General features: G+C 46.8%; 1 protein-coding gene across 2 annotated transcripts in view; it reads right to left on the bottom strand.

The window, feature by feature from the left end:
* The window catches only part of LOC147427959 (paired amphipathic helix protein Sin3-like 2), a 68,223-nt gene extending 49,940 nt beyond the window's left edge, over window positions 1-18,283 (bottom strand). Inside the window, exon 1 of one of the 2 annotated variants that reach the window (XM_086497567.1) lies at window positions 18,153-18,283. In XM_086497567.1, the coding sequence (XP_086353693.1) occupies window positions 18,153-18,228 (76 nt within the window). In that variant the 5' untranslated portion in view covers window positions 18,229-18,283. Of the gene's footprint in view, window positions 1-18,037 lie in introns of both variants that reach the window. The other variant, XM_086497568.1, reaches the window with a different exon arrangement.
* Window positions 18,284-21,528: the final 3,245 nt, after the last annotated feature.

The raw sequence follows: 21,528 nt of genomic DNA, 5'->3' as shown, positions 1-21,528 counted from the left end.
CCTGGCAGGGACATCCTTCTCGGACCATGCACCAGTGATCCTCACAGTGGCAGACAGGCAGAGGAGTGGGAGCACGATGCTTCGCATCCCAAAGCGGGTCTTGTTGGACTCAGCACTCAAAGAGAGCGTAGAGGCTCTCTGGACAGAGGGCATGGACAGCCAGGCTCTACCTGCAGACAGAGTGGCCTTAGGCCTAGCTCAGCTTAGCCACTTTTTTCACCAGAAGTCTCTGGCTCGCCGGGCTGCAACGAGAGAGGAGGAGCAGCGTCTCAGACGAGGCATTGCTTCACTACAGAGGATGCAGGAGCAGCATCTAGACAATCCATGGTTGGAGGAGCAGTTACAGCACACTCGACAGGAGCTTGCTTGCACGAGGAGAGGCGTCATGAGTTTGCCTTTCACCAACAGGCATCTCAGTGGACTCAGGTGGGTGACAGAGTGACAGGTGCTTTTTTTGAGACAGTGGGACCTCGGCACTCGCATGCCAAGGTCAATCAGTTGAGGAGACCCGATGGGTCAGTTGTTTGTGAGCCCAAGGATATGCGTGCAATTGCTACTGACTTTTACCGTGAGTTACTGTCGGCTGAGCCCCAGTCAGAGCGGCAGGATGCATGCAAGGAGCAGGTTTGGGCACAGATGCCTTGTCTTGTGACTGAGGAGATGCGCCAGAGGCTAGAGATGCCTCTTCAGCTTGAGGAGCTGCACACGGCTCTTAGGGCCCTCCCTCGTGGTAGCTGTCCAGGTGAGGATGGACTGACTTCCAGCTTCTTCTTGGAGTACTGGGACCTGCTTGGCCCAGATCTTTGTAGTGCCTTTCAGTACATTCTGCACACAGAAGTGATGCCGGATAGCATGAGTGAGGGCTTGATTTACCTCATTCCAAAGGAGGGTGGCTCCTTGGATGAGATTCGACAGTGGCGCCCCATCACCATCCTCAACTCAGCCTACAAAATTCTTGCCAAGGCTCTGAGTTTGAGGATTCAGCCACTTTTGGAGAGCCTTATACATGGGACTCAGACACGTTTTGTCAAGGAACGCAGTATCCTTGACAACATCTTCACTTTCTGGGAGGCTTCTGTTGGGGTTAAGGCCTATGTGCCTTGACCGGTCGCCCAGGTCATGGGCGCCCGCCCACTGTTACCCTATACTTATAGTAAGTATACTGTATAGGGGGAGCTGCCACTTCACAGTCTCCCCACCCACATCGTGTGTGTGTGTCCTCTCTCTCTCACTCTCCGTCTGTGGTGCTCCCTGATCCCCTTCAATTGGTATCAGAGCTATGGTGACCGCGAAGAGCACGACGGCTTTGAGAGCTTCGAGGCGATAGCTCGCTCGTTCTCGACGGTGGAGTTTGATCGCAGAGTTTCACGGAGAGCGATTTTCGCTTGAGGAGCATTGTCTTTGGAGCTTAGGAGCTTGGTGTAGTCAAGCTTGGTCGAGGAGGCGGTTGCGGCTTCCTTGGTGAGAGGAGCTTTTGAGCTCAGTGGAGCTCGTTAGAGAAGTGCTCGGCGGAGGAGAGCTTGACATTCGAGTGCTTGGATGCTGTTGTGACAGAGCTCTTGCGTTGGAGCTTGCATTGAGAGGACATTGCATCACGCAGAGTGGAGCAGGAGCAGGTTCAAGACTGTGTGCAGCTCGTTTTTGCCATTTTCGGGCTCTAAAACGCAGTTTTTTGCGTAGCTCCGTCATACAGAGTCAGATCTACATGATCCAGGAGTCTAGGTCAGGGTTTTGGCACGCTCCGGAAGCGATGGTGATGTCTATTTGCTGAAATTGTGCTTTGAATTACAGCAGGTACAGCAGCAGGTTTATTTGTGCACTTTCGGGTCCCAAAAACACTGTTTTTGGTATATCTCACACACACGGAGTATTTTCTGCAGCAACCAGCAAATTCATAGGTGTACACAGGTTTTTGGATATGCATTTGTCCAGAGAGCCACTCATGCGAGAGTGAGCTATGTTGCCATGGTCTTGGCGGTTTATGTATGCCATATATGGATTTGTGTATTTGTTTATGGCTGAGATTATTTGAGTGGTACTCCGGCAAGAGCGGGTATGCTCATATGTATGACTTTGTGAGGTGATTCCGGTCGAGTTTATTCCCGGATTGGCCATCGTGGCATATATTATTGTCTCTTTGAGGTTTGCTGTTGAGATTTTGCTCCAATTACAAAGGAGACTCTGCCAAAATTTTGTCAGATATTTATGCGCGATTAAGTCATATTGACTTGTGATTTTGTGCAAGGTTTTGCACGGTTATTGGTGCAACTTTGCATCAGGTTTTGAGCCATATTTGCAAACTTTTGTTGATGCGATTCGAGCCAGTTTAGGGCTGACTTGTATTGACATTGTGGGAGCTCTATTTTGGAGTGTGTCTCACAGGTTTTACATTGTGTTTCTGGCCATATTGGTAGACAGTTTTCAGGTGTTGTTGGTGAGGTGGTTTTGCTTTCTAGTTTGCTACATTGTGCTCATGGCAGAGACAGGTGATCGATCAGATTGTGACCTCTCACAAATGCGCATGTTTGATGGGTAAGACTTTGCAACATGGAGAGAGTGTATGCTTGATGCATTGACACAGCGAGGGTTGCATCGACCATTGAGTGGTGATGCAGGTAGACCTTCAAACATGTCTGACGATCAGTGGCAGGAGCTAGAGAAGATGGCACTATCTACGCTCTCTTTGCACCTTGCGGAATCTGTATATGCTCTTGTTATGTATGAGACTACTTCAAGAGCACTTTGGCGTAGATTACATGATATGTATGATAGATCTGAGTCATCACGGACTCGTGTGAGACATGTACATTCACGAGCACGCCGACAGGTGACATGTTGGTATTGTGGTCATTCTGGACACGTTAGACGGCGCTGTTTTCGTCGTATGCGACATCGTAGGAGACATGGCAATCTCAGAGATGTATGTAGTGATGCCATGGACTCAGTTGCTTTGACAGTTGAGGCACATGTAGTGTCGGAGTATACTAGTGACGGGGATGTCACTTTTACCTCGAGCTATGCACGAGATGCTATACATGTGGATAGTGCACTCCCTTCGCAGTGGTTGCTAGACGCAGATGCTATGTTTCATGTCACGCCGCATCGTGCATGGTTTTGTAGCTATTCTAGCGGGATGCTTGGCAGTGTACGTTTGACCGATGGATCGGTGCATGCGATAGCAGGTGCAGGAGATGTGAGACTGTCATTACCAAGTGGTGCATCTTACTTGTTACGACATGTGCGCTATGTACCAAATTTGACAGTGAGTTTGATCTCGATTGGTCAGCTTAGAGATTGTGGATGTCAGATTTCGCTACGAGAGCGAGATTTTGTGATGCATTTGGGTTCGCTAGTGATTGCGAGAGGTACCAGGAGTGGTACAGGTTACCCATTGCATGTGGATCACGGGAGAGACGGTGTTGTCTCTGTGATCATGCAGCCAGGTAGAGAGCGAGAGAGCAGGCGAGTCTCTTTTGCTTGTGGGTTGCAGGATGCTTTGCATGGAGTGCAGAGTAGTGAGCTCGTTGTGCACACAGTTGGGGCACGACTTGAGCAGTCACACAGAGAGGTGACAGAGTCAGACATGCATGCTTTGCTAGTGACTGAGCAAAGCAAAGAGTCAGTTGTGCGAGATACTTCTATGCAGGATAGACAGGTAGAGCGATCTTGCTCTAGTGAGTCACGACAAGAGGACGTTGTGCAAGAGTCTATGCATACGGAGTTAGAGCATGAGAGCTCTAGTGAGTCACAGCAGATTGAGTGGTCATGTTTGCATTGGATGATTGTAGAAGAGACTGAGATGTCAGCGATTATGCAGTCATTCCTTTCTATGCTCGACAGTGAGCATGGAGATATAGTTGTGCAGGATATGTCTTCCAGCAGACACCTAGAGCAGCTGGTTTGCTCTGCGGTTGCACGATAGGTTGATGCGTCTTTTGAGGATAGTCAGGAGATGCATGTGGTTGACGCGCCTTGTCAGTCACAGATGCCTATTGTCAGGGATATATATGTTGATGCATGCTCCGTAGAGCTAGCAAGGCCCGCTAGCATTGCATCGGCATTCGGTGGTCTCATGTATGAGATGCTGATCTTGAGACCAGATATCATAGCTGCAATGGGAGCATTTGCAGTTGGGGTTGTCAGTCGTTTGTTGACTGATGATGGCATAGTGCACGAGGGAGATATGCAAGTATTGCGTACATACTTGCAGTACGTGTGCGGTACGTCTGGTGGTGTATGGACTTACACGGGAGCAGGACAGCCGGATGCACACGATCACAGCCAGCCAGTGGGCATCGGTTGAGAGCGGTTTTCTCTCGCCTTTTGTAGTCTTTAGACTAGGTTCTCTTGCTTAAAGGCACAGTCGCCTTTAAGTGGGAGATTGTTGGGGTATAGGCGTCTGTGCCTTGCCCGGCCGCCCAGAGTCTGGGCGCCCACTGACTTGTATACCTTATACATAGCATAAGTGTATAGGGGGCTGCTCACTCTTTTGAGTCTCCCCACCCACATTGTGTGTCGTGTCTCCTGATCAGTCGTTCGATGACTGATCTCGGCATAGAGCATAGGGGAGGTTTGCAGGTATTGGACCGATACTTGCAGGAGTGCATGAGCTCTTGTAGACTCTTTGCAGAGCTTGGAGCTAGCTCTGTGTGGCTTTCGCAGCGGGATGTTTGTCTATCAGTAGAGCCGGATGCACTAGCTCATCGAGAGTCAGTGGGCATAGGTTGAGAGAATCTCTCACCTTCTATTAGTTGTACACTAGTAGATCTTGCTTAAAGACACATTGGCCTTTAAGTGGGAGGTTGTTGGGGTTAAGGCCTATGTGCCTTGACCGGTCGCCGAGGTCATGGGCGCCCGCCCACTGTTACCCTATACTTATAGTGAGTATACTGTATAGGGGGAGCTGCCACTTCACAGTCTCCCCACCCACATCGTGTGTGTGTCTCCTCTCTCTCTCACTCTCCGTCTGTGGTACTCCCCGATCCCCTTCAGCTTCTGCCCTAGCACGGCTCCGTGGGGAGGACCTTGTGATTCTTCTTCTCGATTTTGAGAAGGCATACGAGAGAGTTGACTGGGAATTTCTAGAGGGCACTCTACGCAAGATGGGCTTCTCAGATGCTTGGATCAGAGGGGTGTCAGCTTTGTACAGACAGACTCACAATCAGGTGCTTTTGGTAGGAGGTAGAGGTGAGCGCTTCATGCTCACACGATCGGTCAGACAGGGTTGTCCTCTTGCCCCCTTTCTCTTTCTGTTCTATGCGGAGGCGATGAGCAGATTTTTGGTGTCACAGCAGGTTGGTCTGAGGGGCTTAGCACTCCCTATTCGGCGAGATGAGCTTCTGGACGCTGAGTTTGCCGACGACTCAGCCTTGTACTTAGAGGGCCAGGAGGCCAATCTACACAGATGTGAGCAGGCTTTGGAGACCTTCTGTTGTGCATCGGGCGCACTGATCAACTGGAGAAAGACAGTGGCTTTCTCGGTTGGCAGTGCTCCTGTGCCGGATTGGATGCCAGGGGAGGGTTTCAGGTGGATTCCCCCAGGGACTGCAGTTCGGTACTTGGGTTGTCAGGTTGGTTTGGACTTGTCCCCCGAGCAGCAGATTGCTCCTCTTCTCCTATCCATCAGGAGAAAGCTGTTACATTGGAGCTCAGCACAACTTTCACTGGCTGGTAGAGTAGTAGTTGCCAACCAGGTGTTGTTGGCGACTATGTGGTACATCACTTCTTGCTGGATATTCTCGAGTTCTTGTATCAGCCAGGTAGAGAGGCTGATCAGGAACTTCCTTCGGTCAGGTCGTGACACTCAGATTGCCCGAGCCAAGGTGGCTTGGTCGGTCATCACACTTCCTTGTTCTCGGGGAGGGCTTGGGATCATTGATCCAGCACAGCAGAGTAGAGCCCTTCCTGGGAAGTTCGTAGTCAGAGGACTTCTTCCAGGCGAGGAGCCCTGGAAGGAGTTCTTGCTGCAGAGGCTTCGTGCCAAGGTGCCTCAGTCAGGAGGCCCTTGGCAACCTTCGACCAGATGGATCTTTACAGAGTTGCGCCGAGTTGGTTTGAGCAAGAGATCGGAGGACCGCTTCGCTGTGAGTTTGCTTCGATCTTGGGAGCTCTTACGGCGTGGCCTAGAGCAGAGACAGCCGACATGCACGGAGGAGCACCTACGGCAGCCCCTCGTCTGGAACCCCATGGTTAGCACTCAGAGAGGCCACTTGGTTGGGAGTCGGCTTCATGTTTCTTGGGGTCCCATGGCAGCAGGTCCAGCGCGCTCTCTAGGTGACTGGCTAGAGTTCACAGGTTTGTCAGAGGAGGTGCAAGGTTTCCAGCTACAGGGCATGAGAGGGGTGCAGAGCATGTGTCAGGACATCTCAGAGTCAGTTCCAGCTGAGTGGCTCACGCCTCTCGAGCCAGTAGCACCCCGGTGGATGGGAGCCTTCACAAGAGTGGAGGTTCTCATTTCAGTCAGGGCCTTCTCAGAGATTGTCCCAGCCCTGTTCTTCGAGCTTCAGGGTGGGGGACGATTACAGCGAGTTGCAGTAGAGGCCCCGCAGGTAGCAGAGTGCTGTTTCCAGAGGATCCGAGTTGTGGGCATCTGTGGGAGGTCTTGCGTCATAGACCCTGACCCAGCAGCTCTTGAGACTGGACACAGGAGGCTATGGGCTTGGGAGTGTTGTCCACTCGCACGAGTACAGTGGGATCCTGGTGAGTGGCTATGGAGGGACCCCTTCTCTTCTGCAGACCGCCCAGGAGTCCCCTTCTTTCAGTACACTGTTCGGCTTGGACGTCATATACTTGCAGCACATAGAGAGGCCCGCCCCGCTGCAGCACATCATTGGCAAGAGGAGGGCCTCACAGTCGAGTTCTTGGCAGCCTTTTGGCAAAGGCTGTGGGACTCCAGACAGGCGAGGCACGTCACTTTGTTTCAGTGGCTGGTTGCACACAGAGCCACAGCAGTAGGGAGTTGGCTTGTGCATAGTGGTCTCTCGGCCGCATGTGCAGCCTATGACCAGTTGGTGGAGAGTCAGCGTCATTGTCTTTGGGACTGTCCCTCGGCCCAGCAGGTGTGGCTACGAGTTCTTCGGCTGATGCCTGCTCTCTCCACGGCTTGACAGTACACTTGGGGGGCAGTGGCCTGGTCCACCCTCACGGGCCCGGCACTTTAGTTTGAGCTATCTTCCACCAGCAGGATGATAGTGATGCAGGGGGGGCGACCTACACTCCAGCCTGCTACAGAGCTTACTCCACAGGAGTGGTGCAGTGAGAGAGAGGAGTGTTGGGAGCTCATCAGTGGCCTGACACTTTGGTTCATCTGGCGGGCCCGCTGTTTCCGCATCTTTGAGACTCGCCCTGTGCCACCAGCAAAGACTGTTCGTGACTTTTGGCTAGAGCTGATCCATACTCTCAGAGGAGAGCTCGAGGGACTACAGGGTAGCTCCGACCGCATGCGAGAGCGCCGCGAGACTTTCCTTCGACTTTGGCGCCCTGGGCCTTTCTACACCATAGTCCAGGGGGTGCTCAGATGGCACTATTGTCCACCTGTGTGGCTCTTCCCTCCTCCCATCTCTTGATTTAGCCTCATTGTATATATGTTGTTTTGTCATTGGGAGAGTCTCCCCATCATGCTTGTTGTAGCCCTCTCTTGCAGAGGTGGATGTAGCAGAGTTACCGGGGAACGCCCCCTAGCCCCCGTTCCGGCGTTCCGGGGGGCAGTTCCCTTCCCGAACGTTCCGAAACGTCCCGGAACGTCTGACGTTCCAGGTGGCCAGTGCAAACCGGAATGGCCGTTCTGGAACGTTCCGGAATGCCCCCGGAATGTTCTGGAATGCCCCTGGAACGGCCAACGGCTACAAACAAATTCGGCAAAAATTGGAAAAATTGAAGTAAATGTTTGGGCTTCTTTTTGAAGTGTGCAAGGCCTCAAGGACTCATAAAATGCACCCCCCTCCCCCTTTCTCTCCACAAGCTAATCCTCAAGGGTCAAGCTCTCTCCCTCTCACACTCTCAAGATCTCTCCCTCTCAAGACTCACTCTCTCAAGGCTCAAGGCTTCAAGCCTTCAAGCTCTCTTCCTCTCCCTCCCACTCTCTCAAATCTCTCCCTCTCCCTCTCACTCTCTCGAGTCTCTCCATCTCACTCTCTCAAGCTCTCTCTCTCTCTCATCTTCATCTAGTCATAGCAAGGTTGAATGTTCTTCAAAACGAGTTTTTTGTGAGTATTAGAGTCAAAGCACTCTAATACTCCTTGTATTTAAACACAAGGAGCTAAAAAATGCACTATTTGGGTGTTTTTTAACCTCCCGTTCCGCGCCGTTCCCGTTCCGGACCCCTAGCCGTTCCCCCGTTCTGCGGGGATCCCGTCGCCGTTCCCGTTCCGCGTTCCGGGTAACTATGGGATGTAGCCCTATGGGCAGTTTTCATTAACTAATAGAAGGATCTTTTTCTCGAAAAAAAAAAAGGAAATACCGAAAGGGGCGCCTAATTTAGGGGCCAATCTGGTGTCGGTCTTCTCATACAGGTGCAATCTAGCAGCCTGTATCCCTTTCCCCTCTCTTGTGTCATTATAGCACAGGTAGAATAGACTACTAATAATGGGTGAAAGCTAAATCAAGGTTTGAAGTAAAGTCTACCGCCCTTTTTGAATCTAACATGCCGGTTTCATCTGGTGTCGTATTCTCTTCTCTCTCTATCTCTCAGTCTCATTCACCTTCATTCACAGTGTCCATTCACTTTATTTGTGATCACTTGCACTCTCTCATTAAAGCACAGAAGGCTCTCCCTTCTGAACCTTGAGTACAGTTCGGAGCACTCATCTTGAGCAAAGTTCAACATTCATTCCGCTGCACCTTACATAGTGTGTCAATTCGAGATAAAGCTTCGAGCTTGGAATTCATAGGGGGTAAAACAATTTGTGGATTGTATCCCTTGATCCTGTTTGTCACGGGGACCGGCACCACGTGCCAACGGAAAAGAACAGACTGAACAAATTTAAGCACTTCAAATAACAACTGAACTGAAAGAGATGCACGAGACGAGACAGGGAGTGACAAAGTTCCACCCCGAGAGAGCACTGGCCCCAAACCTTGGCGCCCCTTTCGGTATTTCTTTATATTGCTTGAACTCAGTACAATCCGATACTCGCGCTTTGCACCTTCACCCAGAATGAGTGCTTGGCTCATATTAGAGGCCCTTGGCCTATGAAAAGTAGTTACACGAAAAGCTTCAAACTCAAAAGCATCTGGCCCCAAAAGCTGGCGTAAAAAACTGTCAGCGCAAACTACGGAATTTTGTACAGGTGCCACGTGCCATTGTTAGCAAGTTTCGCGGGACCGTTCGTACAATCTGCCACGTGAACGATTCTGGAGCTCTTTTCTACCCGCCTCTTCATTCAAGAAGATCTCGTTCAGAGAACAGATTGAGCGGTTTACCTTGGGTCTACCTACAGAGATCCGAGATCACTGCTTGGAACAGAAGTCAGCTTCTATTCAGGAGTTGATGAGTCATGCGAAGCGGGGCTTTGCCATTCACTCTGGCAGTCTGACCTACCCCACAGATGAGGCCATGACACAACGAGCCGAACAGACTTGTGGGAATGAAAGTAGAAAGAAAAAGAGCAACCCAGAGAAAAAGGATGCACGACCCAAGCTTACTCCTCAGGAAAGAGCTCGCTTCATCAGAGAGGGGAAGTACTTCGGATGCGGGGAACATGGACATATCTCCGCGAAGTGCCCTAAAAAGGCACAAAAGAACAGAATGATAAAGACGACGACAGGCCTGAGAGTTCGAGAGCAGCTGAGGAACGTGGCAGAAAAGGCAGATAGAAAAGCAAAACTGGTACCACATGGCGTGGGACCTGCACCGAATCTAATGAATGAAAGTACAAACTTTGCTGCTTTTGGGACAAAGTGAAGGATCAGGAAGCTCTTTTGAAGGAGCCAAGGCCAACTTCTTTTCACTTGGAATTGGCGGCTTGATTTGGAATTACGCCCGACAGACTGACGCCACAGGCGGAGGTAGTTCGACTGGCACCCGGATGGGATTTGCCATTACACCGAGCATTGGCAAACTTCGTTTGCAATGACAGGGGTGTTCAGGGCACGCGAGTGACGTTCTACTCAGAATCCCTGGGTACCACAAGAACTACGCCGTGGTTGACTACCGGGCCGAGAAAGTGACTTTGATAAATGAAGGGCTTCGAGATTGTACTTGATGAACTTCAATTTCTTACTCATTCTTTTGGGAGAGAACTGAACGATGGATAAAGGTTGAATATGTTTTGACCTGATCAAAAGAACGCCAAGATTTTTCTCCACACTCATGCCGATTGCTTTTCAGAGGGGCTTGAAGATCAATGATCAAACCATTGATCTAATATCTGGAAGCACGCCACCGAATCGGCCACCTTACCGTGTGAGCCGAGTACAAAATGAAAAGATTATGAACCCAGTGAAAGACCTCTTGGAAAAGGGTCTTGTCCAGCCTAGTACTTCACCGTATTGCTCTCCAGTGTTGTCGGTTTTGAAGAAAGACCGATCTTGGAAAATGTGCATCGATTATAGCACTCTCAACGAAATCACCATCAAGAACAGATTTCCGATTCCTAGGATCGATGATATACTCAACAGGTTACAGGGATCCTCGTGCTTTAGCAGGATTGACTTGAAGAGTGGATATCATCAGATTAGGATAGCGCCAGGAGATGTCTACAAGACAGCTTTTCGGACGACTTTTGGGTTATTTGAGTTTTTGGTAAGCCTTTTGGCTTAACCAATGCTCCTGCGACATTTAACCGGATGATGGACAGGATTTTTCGAGAGTACAGACTATTTGTTGGCACTTTCTTTGACGACATCATTGTTTTCTCCAAGAATGAGGCAGAACACAGAGATCATCTGCTTCAAGTCTTTCAGGCATTACGAGATCACACGTTAGTGATTAATGCAAAGAAAAGTGAATTTTTCCTACCAGAGATACACTTTTTGGGACACATTGTGTCAGCAGCAGGAGTGCAAATGGACCCGGCCAAGATAGAGACTATCCGTGATTGGCCCGATTTGAGGAATGTCCATGAAGTTAGAAGCTTCTTGGGACTGTGTTCGTACTGCAGGCGGTTCATACGAAAGTTTGCAGAGGTTGCTTCCCCTTTGCATACCTTGACACAGAAAGGAGTACCTTTTTCGTGGGGACCCACACAGGTGACTGCCTTTCGGACATTGAAAGAGAAATTGACTATGGGACCTATTTTGACTTTGCCGGACTTGTAGAAGTCATTTGAAGTATATTTTGATGCTTGTGGTCGTAGTCTGAGTGCGGTCTTGATGCAAGAAGGCCATGTCATAGCTTACGAGAGCCGTTTGTTCTCTAGGCCGGAGATGACAGCACAGATTTATGAGAAAGAGCTTTTGGCGGTTATCCATGCTCTTACTCAGTGGCGGCATTACCTACTCGGAGTGGATTTTACTGTCTTTACAGACCATCAGAGTTTGCGCTACTTCTTGTCACAGAAGCAGCTTTCGGAAAAGCAGATGCGGTGGGCGAACATCTTGTCACAGTTCCACTTCCAGATTGTCCATGTGCAGGGACAGAAGAATGTGGTGGCAGATGCTTTGTCTTGGAAACCGTTGGTTCTGGCTATTTCCGCGATACATCATAGGAGCTTCGAGGATATGGTCGATCAGTACGTCACAGATATAGATTTTGCAGATATTTTCACACGGATACGGGATGGGGAGACAGTAGCGGGATACTCCCTTCGAGAAGGCTACTTGATGAAAAAGACTATGTTGTGCGTTACACAGCCGTTGAGGAAAAAGGTTATGTGACTGAATGCCACTGTCCACCTTTTATGGGTCACCGCGGCATTGCTACCACCATGAAAGGGGTAGAGACATACTTCTATTGGCCGTGACTCAAAAAGGACGTGGAAGAGTTGTGCGCAATATGCCAGAAGGTCAAGTTTGACAGGCATAAGGCACAGGGATTGTTACACCCTTTACCCATACCCACCCGCCCCTGGGAAAGTATTGAAATGGATTTCATTTTTGATCTCCCGATTACACAGAATGATCACGATGATTTTCCGATTACATGGCACGTCTGAGATGATTGTCTCAGACAGAGACTCCAGATTTATGAGTTTGTTTTGGAAGGCAATTTGGGAGAACATTGGCACGCGGTTGCAGTTCTCGTCATCGTTCCACTTGCAGACTGACGGGCAATCTGAGATTGCCAACTCAATGATTTTAGATTTATTGAAGTCTTGTATCTCGGATCAGAAGACTCAATGGGAAAAGAACCTATCTTTGGTGGAATTTGCCTACAGTAACACGATACACTCTTCGACGGGAAGACGCCATGTGAGATTGTTGAAAGTGTTGCGAAGGTTCCATCCTTCCTGAGCACGAAAGATTAGATATTGGAAGCGGATGAATATTCGCGAGATTTGAATACGGCTTTTGCCAAGGTTCGCGAGACTTTGCAGAAGTCTCAAGAACGACAGAAAAAGGCAGCGGATCGCCATCATCGCGACTTGAAACTGAAGGAGGATGATTGGGTACTCTTACTTTTGAGAAGGCACGCCTAAGAAAGAAAAAGGGAAAGGAGAGGCTTTTTCCAAAGCTTAGTATGTGATACTACGGACCTTTCCAGATTACTGAAAAGATAAGGGATGTCTCCTTCCGATTGAAACTGCCAGATACTTGGAGGATTCACAATGCATTGCATGTGAGTCTCTTGAACCCTGTTAAGGGTGATGTGCCTGATGATGGGGAGCCTGATGAGCAACCCGCAGTGAAAGAAAACCAGGAGACCCTTGTTCTTGAACAGATGTTGGCACATACGGATACGAAGAAAGGTAAAGTCCGAAGGCGGTTCTTGGTTAAGGTTCTTGGTTAAATTCAAGAACTTTCCTGCATTTGATGCGAAGTGGATGGAGGAGGAGGACCTAGCAGATACTCCTCGGATTGTGAAACTTTACCTCGATGTTTTGGTTTAGCATAGTCTACTCCAAACGGAACCCAGAATTCAGCTTGGCCGGAGATCTGGTGCAGTGGGATGCACAAGAGGGGAGTCACTCCGCTCCCTTGTCAACAGATGCCTTGATTTTGATACTAAAGTCACTGATGTCTCTTTGAGCTTCAGGGATACTGAGAGCTAACAGTATTCTGCTGGATGACTTTATGAAATGGAATTCCTGATTATGATACTGATTTGTTCTTGACTTCTTGTGAGTGCAGGAACTGATAAGCCGAAATGACTGCAGCATTTTGGTCTAATTGATCTCGAATAGACATGGTTGCAATAGGGGTTAGTCAATTGGACATCGATGAGGTCTCGATTGGACCTAGATGTGATTGCTAACTACATTGCCGATAAATCATGGTCTAAGATCCGAATGAATGTTGAATGTCATGTGATGTCCTGTGATGTCTGGTGATGTGACTGTCGATTTTGTATATGTGCTAGATGTGTGTTCCTAGTACGTAGGTACTAACAGTCAGTGTCTGCTAAGACGGTTTATGGCTTTTGTCGGTTTTGCAGGCGTAATCGCGGTCGATTACAATGCTTTCAAGAGGGGGTATGTCACAAAGTGTTGATGTGGCGGACAGCAGAAACCCTAATTTCTGCCAGAAACCCTGAAATTCCTGCAAACCCTGATTTCTGCGACGCGAATTTTACTTTTTTTTATAAAAAAAGAGAAAAGACTCTCTAAGAGAGAGAGAGAACTGATGCTTTTTATTTTAAAAGCTTTTGGGGCTCTGCTTTTGGGCATCCCTTGTAATCTTTAAATTAGTGGTGAGGGTCTCACTTCTCAGAGCATCTGGACGCAGAGTCTGAGAGTGAAACCCTAACCGCTCTCTTGTACTTTGATGATTGATTAATACAAAAAGAAATACCGAAAGGGGCGCAAGTCTTTGGGGCCAATATCTCTAGGCACATAACTCCGTCGGGCCAGTGTACATCTATTGTGATCTGTGACTTGTTTTGAAGTGGTTATTTTGTGCTGCGCGGTTGAGTCTTTCCTTGGAGTGTCCAAGTCTGTTACACATTCCCCGCTTGATTAGGGTTTCCAGTCAGCAGTTAGGGTTAGGGTTTCCAAAAATTAGGGTTTCTGGCAAAAATTAGGCTTTGCAAGAATTCTAGGGTTTCTGGCAGAATTTAGGGTTTCTGTTGTCGGTAGCCACGTCATCACTCTGTGACAGCCAACTTGTCTAATAGGCCAACTAGTCGACAAGAGTGGTCAAGTGATCAAGTGGGCTAGCAAGTCTAGTGGTCTAGCAAGGCAAGTGGTTGTCAAGGTGAGCAGTAGAAGGTGGAGAGAGAAAGAGGCGATCAACACTCAGAGACAGATGGAAAAGGCTGGCAAGCCCTAATAACTTCAGATGGCAAAGCTGCTGTGTACAAGACAAAATGAATGGGAGAGTGCAGCCCATCCCTCCTATATATAGGAGAATAGGGGAAAGTAGGGCAAACTAGAAACTCCAACGACCTAGCACAAAAACACCCATGAATATGAAAAAATGGAAAAGGACCAGAATAGGTCCGACCGGGCAAAGTACTAAGCAAAACCCTAAATGTGCCTTAAGATCCCTGTCCACAACAGGTGGACACGTGGCCAACCCACAACCAAGGGCCAGTGCATGTGACGTGTGTGGAGCCTGTAGACAGGGTACGAAGCATCTGGAGATGAAGAATCTAACACCCCCCCCCCCCCCTCCACAACAGATACGGAGTCGTCGAGGAAGAAGATGCAACACGCCTGACAAATCTGGAGTGTGAAAAGAAGAAGCGCTAGCCATACAAAACGACGAACTGTCCACCACCAATGTGATGATGACCAAAGCGAGGTCAAGCTGGTCAAGTCGCACAAGGAAGCTGACGGAAAGGCTAAAGACAGAACAAGTCGCTGAAGAGGATATACATGAGGGAAAGATGGAAGATGAGCAGGGAGTTTATTGGTGGAGGTCAGCAAAAGAGAGAGAGAGAGAGAAAAGAGTTACAAGGGATGCCAAAAGCAAAGCCCCAAAAGCTTAAAAATCAAAAGCCTAAAAATAAAGCAAAGGCTCTTTCTCTCACAAGCTCCTTTGCGTAGGAAAAAGCAGCATCCAAAAACTGTCAAAAAATAAAGCAAATCAGCCGCAATCTTTCGGCCTCCGCAATTTCCGCCGCAATCTACGGACGTCCATACTGCTGCCACGTGTCATGCCCAAGATTAGGGTTAGGGTTTTTGGCAAAATTTAGGGTTTCAGCACTTAGGGTTTTTGGAATTAGGGTTTTTGGCAGAAATTAAGGTTTTCAAAATAAGGGTTTCTCTAGCAGCCACGTCATCACTTTGTGACGCCTCTTGCCCACTGGATACCAATTAATGGCATCACCGGCAAGATACATGGCTGCCGTCAAAACTTTGCTATTGCTTGTTTTCTTAGTTGTCGCAAAGTAAGCATTAAATTGATGCAACCAAGAATGGATAACATTAGCATCCATCTTACCGTCATACTTACTGAACATCAACTTCTTAGTGACTGGGTTATTGGAATCTGCATCTCTACATGTGCTACCTGATGAATCGTCAACGTCCTTGAGTGGCTTGGATTCCGAGGTGAGTACCTGTAGGACCAACTCTTGCATGCGTTGGTCTCTCTGCGCCTCTCGCTCTAACTCCATAGCCGCTTGCTTTTCTTGGACCGGTATTCGTTGAGCTTCGCGCACTTGCTCGCACTCAAGCTTCATAGTTGTCTTTCTTTCTTTGGTCGCTATGCGTTGAGCTTCGCGATCGCGATCTATGGCGGCACGTTGCACCTCTTGTTGTAGCATAGTATCCATCATCGACTTGACCAAAGCCTCCAGAGGATTTGGTGCAACCGGTGGCGTAGGTGGGGATAGGGGAGGATCGCGGAATAATCCTCCTGGTGTAGAAATTTTTTCTTCTCCAACTCCACTTTCATCACCTTCATGCAGAGTATCCATTCCAATTGAGTGACGGCCGTATACTTAGATCTTGGGTACTTGAGGTTCTAGAGGTACTTGGATCCTTAGCTTGCAATTGATGTTTGAGAAGGCTTTTCTCTTAGCCGAGCTCAACTCTTCCTTGCGAGCATACCTCTGACAGCCTTACGCTCACACCAAAGTTACTTTTTTCCACCTCACATCGATTGATCGGCCGCTAGGTGCACGGTCCGCTCTCAATGAGTGAAAAGAGGAACAAGGGAAGACTCGACAAGCCCTTCTTTCTTGGGTTACCGGCCACTCTTCAAAAACACGATAGGAATCAACACGCCGAAGTGAACTTGGGTTACATGCGACCGCAACAAGCAAAAAAAAATCATGTGGTTCTTTCCTTGAGTGATACCGAACATTGCCAAAGAGCACTAATACCAATGTATGGTGCAACGAAAATGAATGATGATAGTGTTCAGGATGAATGCTCCGAACTTTACTCAAGGGATTCTTTTTACTTACAGAAGGGAGAGCCTTCCGTTGTTCTTAGAGAGAGTGAGTACAATGACCAAAACAAAGTAAATGCTAATGTGATTGAAAGTGCTGAGAGAGAGAGAGAGAGAGAGAGAGAGAGAGAGAGAGAGAGAAGATACGACACCAAATGGGGTCCCAAACCCCTCTCCAAGGACCCCCCTCTCTATTGCTAGAGATCCAAGTTAACCAACTGTACTTACAAAGCAACACGCTTCATAGAGGCAACATGCTCATGGATAAGACTCCAAATGATCTCAAATCTACTTGGCACTCGTCGTTGCTTTCACATGATCCAAAATCGATGGGATGCAGTTCCAAATGATAAAAGACCGCACTTGAGCTTAGGTACGCTTCCAATCCCACAAAAATAGCAACGGTTCACCTTTAGAGGAGGTCAAAGCGTTGCCATCTCTTGTTGGCCAAAAAGTTCAAGTCTAGACGAAGGGAACCCTCTGAAGCAAAGGGGCGGCAAGCCAAGGGCCCCCACCCGAGGCCGACCTCTACCCGACATAAAACTCGGCTCATTCTGAGCAATCCTCTGAAGCCGCTCCCCACTCATCCCCACCCAACGAGCCTCCCTACTCTTGATGGGAGGAGCAAGCCAAACAGCACAAAGCAACGTCCCCGTGAACCCTAAAATGACATTTTTACTTACTAAACAAGGAATTGATACATGAATGTTCGACGTAGCCTTTATAAGAGCCTCCGCAATAATTTTGGCAAGCCTCTCACACTCAAGCTTTGATGATGCATCAAATCAGTATACCAGAGAAGAAATGGAATTACGAATAACATCTCACTCTTGCTTGCAAGCCTTGCTAGATATCGCTTCTCACTTCAACTGCCTCAAAACTCTCTTGTCAAGTTCAAAGAAATTCTCTTGGACCTCCTAACATATACATTCTTTTGTGATCGAAAATTCTCCTCAATATTGTTATAAGCACACTAGAGGAACATCATCATTGTCAATACTAAATAAGGGGCTATAGAATCCCAGGAACCCTGATGGGTTCACGAAAAGCAGGTGGCATCTCTATCGAAGAGCAAACTCGTGGAGGTGAATCTACATTGGATCCCTACGTACGTAAACATATCTGACTGGAGGAGCCTCTATTGCCTTTTTCTAGGGTCGTCCACATCATGAGAACTCTCTGAAACATCCTTCTTCAATCCCATGGTCAAGATACTCCAAGGTCGCAAAAGGAAATCTTTGCTTCTCGGCTCTCTCTGCCTCTAACGTCCTAGTACCATGTGATAACTCTATTTGTCCCTCTTGAGGCACTATATGATGTCTTTGCATTGAGACTCTGTCCTCCTAGTACTTCTAGCTGTCAAACGCTCTACTCTGCCACATATAAAGCAGTGTCCCAATAATCCAACGAAAAATACCTTCTCTCTCTCTCAAATATAGAGCTGGATTATTCTCCCTCTCTCCCTCTCTCTCTCTCTCACACACACACCGTGCAGCTCGATCTTCACGCGTGCGCGCTGTACATTAGTGTTCTCACACAACAACTGCACACACTTGCGAGAGAGAGAGAGAGAGAGAGAGAGAGAGAGAGAGAGAGAGAGAACCTTGTTCTCTCATGATACCGTCGCCTGCATGGTTTTCATAATCCCATTTCCATCATATGACTGAGAGCGGGACCTTTGAATTTTCAGTAAGTAGTTCTCTTATTATAGAACTTACCTTTAGTGGCGAGCACATCACGTCGCATTGCCTCACGAGTCACACACGTTCCAGTCGATGTAAGTGGCATGTCCATACTCCACCAAAGCTTGCCTGACTGGGGACCTACTCTAAACTCTTATAGGTTGAAGATTTCTTTGAGAATAATAATCTTTCTCTATAATAAATGAGCTAGAGCACCCTGAAAATGAAAGGAGCTCAGCATCTCACATGTGGCAGCCTAAAGTAAAAGATAATTCCCTAAAAATACTTAGAGGTTTGGATTATTTGTTGCTTGTTGCAATGTATGGAGTTAGAATCACACGGCGCACAATACTAAGCATCCTCTCTCTCTCTCTCTCTCTCTCTCTCTCTCTCTCTCTCTCTCTCTCAAAACCAACCAACCAACCTACGCACACATGCACAAAAATGGCATTTGAGTGCTCTACCTCTAGATTGATGGTTTTACGTGTGACAATATTATAAAGATTTACATAGATCAAAATGTTGGCAAATGATTGTAAATCATGTGGAGTATTTTTGTGAGTCCCGTAGTAAGTTGGTTCTTATTTCTCTTGATTTGTGTGTGCTGTACTGCACCCTAGCACAAAGGCAACTATAAACTCTATAAAATCATTACCCATCTACCCCTTTCTACTAGTTACCCATAGGAGTGGTGTCGTCTCCCACCAAACCCTGTCGTAACACTCCTTCCCATTTGTGGAAGAGTTTTCATCCTTGGAAGCAAGAGCAAAAATTTCTTCTTGAGGATTCTATTTTCTCCCAAGTAAAACACTTGTCTTTTCACTTGAGAAGCACATGTTTTCTTACATAATGCCGTGTATGATGCTCATGGGCATGTAAGATACATTTGGGCTAATGAGATGGAAACCAAAGTTTCAAGAACTCATATGTCAACCACATTGTTGTTATATTATCATGGTACGTATGTGTGTGAACATATACGTACCATGATACACACATACGTATGTGTGTGAAATCATGGTAGTGATGTGTGTGAACACATTTAGGACTATCAAGGAACTTTTTTTCCTTTTAGGAGGTCTTCATCCCTTGGCTTGTATAGACACCCATCACTCTAGGGAAAGATTTATCTTTGTATTTGTAGACTGGTAATATACTTCCTGTCTGTGTGATCTTGAGCTTCTCCTCCATCTTTATGTGCCTTTCTACAGCTCTATTTCCAAAAACTGGTAGCAAAGCATGCATCAATGTCCAAAGCAGTATTGCCAATGGCACTCTAGCTCACGTTTTCTCTGATTGAGGTGATTTTTTATGAGCATTCGTAGGGCGACATAACCTTGGAGTAAGATCTTTGATCTTGGGGATATCAAAATTTTGATTTGGGTTCATTTCGACCTTCATTTCCACTAGGATTCCACTACTGGAAGTATTGCACATGCAATTTCTTCCTTTTGTGTAGGTTTTTTGCTAGTGAAAATTTATGTAAAATAAGCTCTTTGTACTCTGTTGTGGGTCATGCTATATAGCATAGAATAAGCAGTTTTTCTTCAGTAAAGGTAGTCTTGCATCGAGTGAAGTCATCGGATATGGCTGATAACAATGATGTTTTCTTCATGTTGTTTGCTAAGGAAAAACTTGGATGGGGACAACTATCCACTTTGGGCATACATGATGCACCATGTCCTTGTTGCGGAGGGAGTTTGGAACATTGTGGAGACTTATGATGGAAAACTAGCTTCTATGGAGGATGGTGCAAGTTCTAGCAATTTTGATATTTGAGTTGTTTTGCCTACTACTACTGATCAGGCATGTTAGGACATGCTCATGCATTGATTTGGCTTTCTATTAAGCGTTCCAATACTCCACACATTCACTCAGCACAAATAGCAAAATATGCATTGGTGTAGGCTAGCTTTTTTGTAATTGGGTATAAATTTAACAAAAGTTGCCTACTTGCATAAAGAGCTAGTCTCTAGGGTTATGCATGAGAACGATGGTATGGATGTGTCTCTTACCGAGATCAAAGATCTCAATGAGAAATTAATTACCACCATTGATGAGATTTGATAATAATCTTGTGCAAAAAATTGTTCATGATTTGCCAAATTCTTATCAACTTTTGCCTCCACCTTTAGGTTTGTGACAAAGGGTAAAGATTATGTGAAGTTTGATGGCCATATCTTTGTATTGATACAAGAGGTCCAATCTAAAAAAATGGGCTAAGTGACAAGCTATTGAATAGGCATTTTGGATGTTGTTGTTGCCACTTCCAAAGCTTCTACATGTAGCAACGATAACTTTGAGAAGTCGGATGATAGGCAAAAAGAAGTTAAATTGTAATTTTTGTAAGGTAAATGATGATCTCATCAGTCACGTGTGCCAACAATACCTCATTCAAGGAGTTGGGAAGATTGTGATTATTGCTGCAAGTGGTAGCTCTTTGACACTTTCGGATGCTTTGTACGTACTTGGGATCAAAAAGAATATTTTGTCTCTATTTGCACTTGCAAAACTTGGTCTTATAGTCAAGTTTGTGGATGACAAATATATTGTGCATAATCTAAGTTTTGGTGATCCTATTGTAGCATCTAGTACATTGTTTTATGGGTTGAAGAAGCTATTTTAGATGCAAAACTTTGGCATGCTCATTTTCATCATCTGAATTTCTTCAGTTTATAGTGTTTGTAGAAATTTGATATGGTTTCTTTGTGTACCCCTCTCGAGGAACCATTGAAACGTGTATGTGAGGTATATATTTTGGGCAAAATGTAGTATTCTAAGTCTCCAAAGTATGGTTCTATGTGGGGTACTCATAACTTGTAGCGTTACATAGCAATGTTTGTGGTCCAATTCACACTTCTTCTTTTGAGAATCCTTTGTATTTTGCGACTTTCATTGATAATTGCTCCAAGCACGCATGAGTGTAAAGTTTGAAGTTTTTATGTGCTTAAGAAATTTTCTCTTATTCCTAAAAATGAATTTGGTTGTAGTGTGGGCACCATCTGTTATCATTGAGGGGGGGAGTATATATGTCGAGCTAGTTCATTGCATTTTCTGGCTAGTCATGGGATAAAACACTAATGTACAGTGCCATATATCCCTCAACAAAAATGACATTGTAGAGAGGGAAAAAATCATTTTTGGAGATGGCATAACGTATGGTCAAAGGCCAAGCTTTTCCACATGTGTTTGTCTTGAGGCTATCATGTGCACTATGTATATACTAAACAATTGCCCACTAAAGTGTTGCAGTCTATCACTCCTCCTTACGGGTCTTGGCATGGCAAGAAGCCATCCATTGGTCATTTCCCTGTATTGGATTGCTTGGATTATGCTTTAGTGCCTAAGCAACATCACATAAAATGGGATGATAAGGTTGTGAAATGTATTTTTGTTGGTTCTAGTCTAGAAA

This window comes from Adiantum capillus-veneris, chromosome 23 (assembly GCF_014529385.1).
Source record: "Adiantum capillus-veneris isolate H3 chromosome 23, ASM1452938v2, whole genome shotgun sequence".
Taxonomy (NCBI): domain Eukaryota; kingdom Viridiplantae; phylum Streptophyta; class Polypodiopsida; order Polypodiales; family Pteridaceae; genus Adiantum; species Adiantum capillus-veneris.
Note: the sequence above shows the minus strand (reverse complement) of the source record. Positions and strands in the feature narration are given on the sequence as shown.